Consider the following 2,586-nt stretch of genomic DNA (forward strand, 5'->3'; position numbering starts at 1 on the left):
CTTTTCTTTTCTCAATTTTTCTGTACTCCTCTCTTTCTCCTCACTGTTGTCCAGGCGCAAGGTCTGTGCCCGGACCCACCCCGTCCTCCCACAGCCGTCCCCAGAGGACTCTGTCCCACAGCCGCAGCCCCCGCAGCAGCCAGTGAGCACGATGTGCAGCACAAGTTCCTGTTCCTGGCCCGTATCCGCAGACTCTTCTGGTATCAGTAGTGGTGTACAACACGGGAAAAGATCCCCTCCGGTTCCTTCCCATCTCCCAGGGCAGCGAGGAAGCCTTCCTGTCTCCTCCTCTGGGCTAAGGCAGCTAGAGACTTGAACGTCTTTGGCTCGTAAATGGCCAGATCGGCGAGCATTTTCCTGTTCAGCTCCACCTGGGACTAAACCAAGAACAGCTGTTGGTTAAACACTGTAATTTTTAGGAATGACACTGCAATCCTGAACGATTACAAGAGTAACCAAGAAAACAAATATATAAATTTCACAAACTTACTGCTTTAGAGCAAGCATACTAGAAAACCTGGCAAATTGTCTAAGCACACGGGAAAACCTAGAAAGTTCTCTATCTATCTGAAACACAAATAAAACGTTTTGAAATACGCTATAAATGTAGTTCCACTTCGAGCAGCAGAAACTACCTTTGTATTATGATCACAGCCAAGAGAAACAGCCTTAACTGTACAGTCCCTGCATAACAAATAAAAATCAATTCCCCAGCGTGTCAAAGATCAAGGGACGATGGCAGCAGCTCTCTGCGCTGTCCACGCTCCCCGAAACACAACGCTCATCGTGAAGAGAGCAGAGAGTTCTTAGGATTGGTTTTGCTAATCCGAGCTTTGTGTTTTCACATTTCTGACAGGGAACGGAAAGGCAGCTGCCATCTGATGCCTGCAGCAGCAACAAGTGTAGAAGCACTTTAGGAGTCTCGTTCTTCAGCTGCGCAGTAGAAGTTCTGGGGACAGAACAAGGTGTAGAGCACCGATGTTCACCAGGGTAAAAGGGGCTGATGCACCTGAGGACGAGAAACAGGTTCTGGGCAGAGCTGATTTCTTGAAGTGATTCCTTTCATTGCTAGAAGCAGGTCAGCGCTGGCAGGTTCAGCCTGCAGACAGAGCTTTTCAGTCCCGCCCCCGCGCCCTGCGCGGCTGTTGCCTGCTCAGGCTCCAGTCTGTGAGCCCCCACCGTTACTCTGCGGCGATGGGCAAGGGGAGGCTGCATTGGCAGGCAGGAACCAGCAGCCCTGGGAACCCTCTGAGGATTTCAGAGTTTTAAGGAATCTGATTGCCTGGCCCTTCAGGAGACGTCGCTCGCAGACATTTTCTCCAGTCTGTGATGTCACAGTAATGAGTCTTCAAGCACACACTTACCTTAAGCAGGTTGCTGATGAAAGCTGGGTACTTCAAACCATGCTCGAGAGAAGCTGCTTCAATCCTAGTGATCCAGAGCTGGAAGTGGGAGAATTAACATCTTGGGTGATAAAATACTTTAAAAACAAACCTTCTGTCATGCTCATCTGCACACACTTAGTAAACACAACATCTCCAGACCTACGGTCTTAGTGCCACATCACACGTGTGAACTGTGGCATGTGAGCTGTTCCAGAGGGACTACACTGACTTTAAACTGGTAAAACCTTTTGAGAGACCCCCCCCAGTAAGAAAAATGTCTATTTCAGTTCTGCTCTTTTCCCACTTCCACGTTTACATCTCATTGTTTTGCTCTTTACCGCTCTTAGGAACCTTTTCTTCTCTCTTCTGGCCTTTGTAGACTTCACAAAAGCTCTCCGGACGCTTCGTACAGCCAGCTTGTAGCAGCGGTTCTTCCTTCCACGAAAATGCTGAAAGGAAAACCAGGTGTTCTTGTGAAAGGCTCTTAAACCCTTCAGTAACACTAATACCTGCTCATCTGCATTTCACAGCTACTTCGCAAGCATCAGCTAAGCCTGCACTTGGCACAAAATGAAAATATTCTTCCTTGTTTTATAGCACAGGAAACCTGAAAACTTTGAGCCCAGCAGAGGGGAGCCAACGCCAGACCTCATTTCATGGTTCCAGACCGTGAAACCTCTTCAGTGCTTTCAGGCAACCCCTGAACTCCTGCCCTTCTTCCCAGCACGAGTACAGGGATGGGACAGGAGCCTCTGACACATCAAAGCCACCGCAGCTGCCCACGGGAAGCAGAACGAAAGACGTTTACTGGAGCTACCGCTGGCACGTGTGGAACATGAAGCAGGAAGGAGGTGCACAGTGAGGTAAATCATAGGATCATAGAATCAGCTGGTTGGAAGAGACTTTTAAGATCATCGAGCCCAACCGTTCACCCTGCACTGCCAGGGTCCCTCAGCACCACCTCCACACGGCTGTTAAACCCCTCCAGGGATGGGGACTCCACAGCTCCCTAACTGCTGCTGGTATTGTGGGCAGCCTGGGCACCACAGGAGCAAGACGCTGCCACCTCCTTCATCACTTTCCATCTCGACACCATAGCAGGATGCAGCACCTCCAGGATGCTGAGAGCCTTCAGAAAGGCTCTCCCCAAGCCCAGGGGCAACAGCCTGAACCTCAGCCCAAACCCTGCCGTGAGGCAGCC

The 2,586-nt window shown here is 50.3% G+C and overlaps 1 protein-coding gene across 1 annotated transcript; it reads right to left on the reverse strand.

Annotated features, from left to right (window-relative positions):
- Positions 1–183: 183 nt before the first annotated feature.
- Positions 184–1,834, reverse strand: MRPL20 (mitochondrial ribosomal protein L20; the record flags this gene model as incomplete). The annotated part of the gene is made up of 3 exons (XM_010138162.1): positions 184–377; positions 1,365–1,442; positions 1,724–1,834. Coding segments are annotated over 3 exons (363 nt in total), but the record flags the coding sequence as incomplete, so codon positions are not given.
- Between the last annotated feature and the right edge of the window lie 752 nt (positions 1,835–2,586).

The sequence above is a fragment of the Buceros rhinoceros genome, unplaced genomic scaffold, assembly GCF_000710305.1.
Source record: "Buceros rhinoceros silvestris isolate BGI_N320 unplaced genomic scaffold, ASM71030v1 scaffold25646, whole genome shotgun sequence".
Classification (NCBI taxonomy): Eukaryota; Metazoa; Chordata; class Aves; order Bucerotiformes; family Bucerotidae; genus Buceros; species Buceros rhinoceros.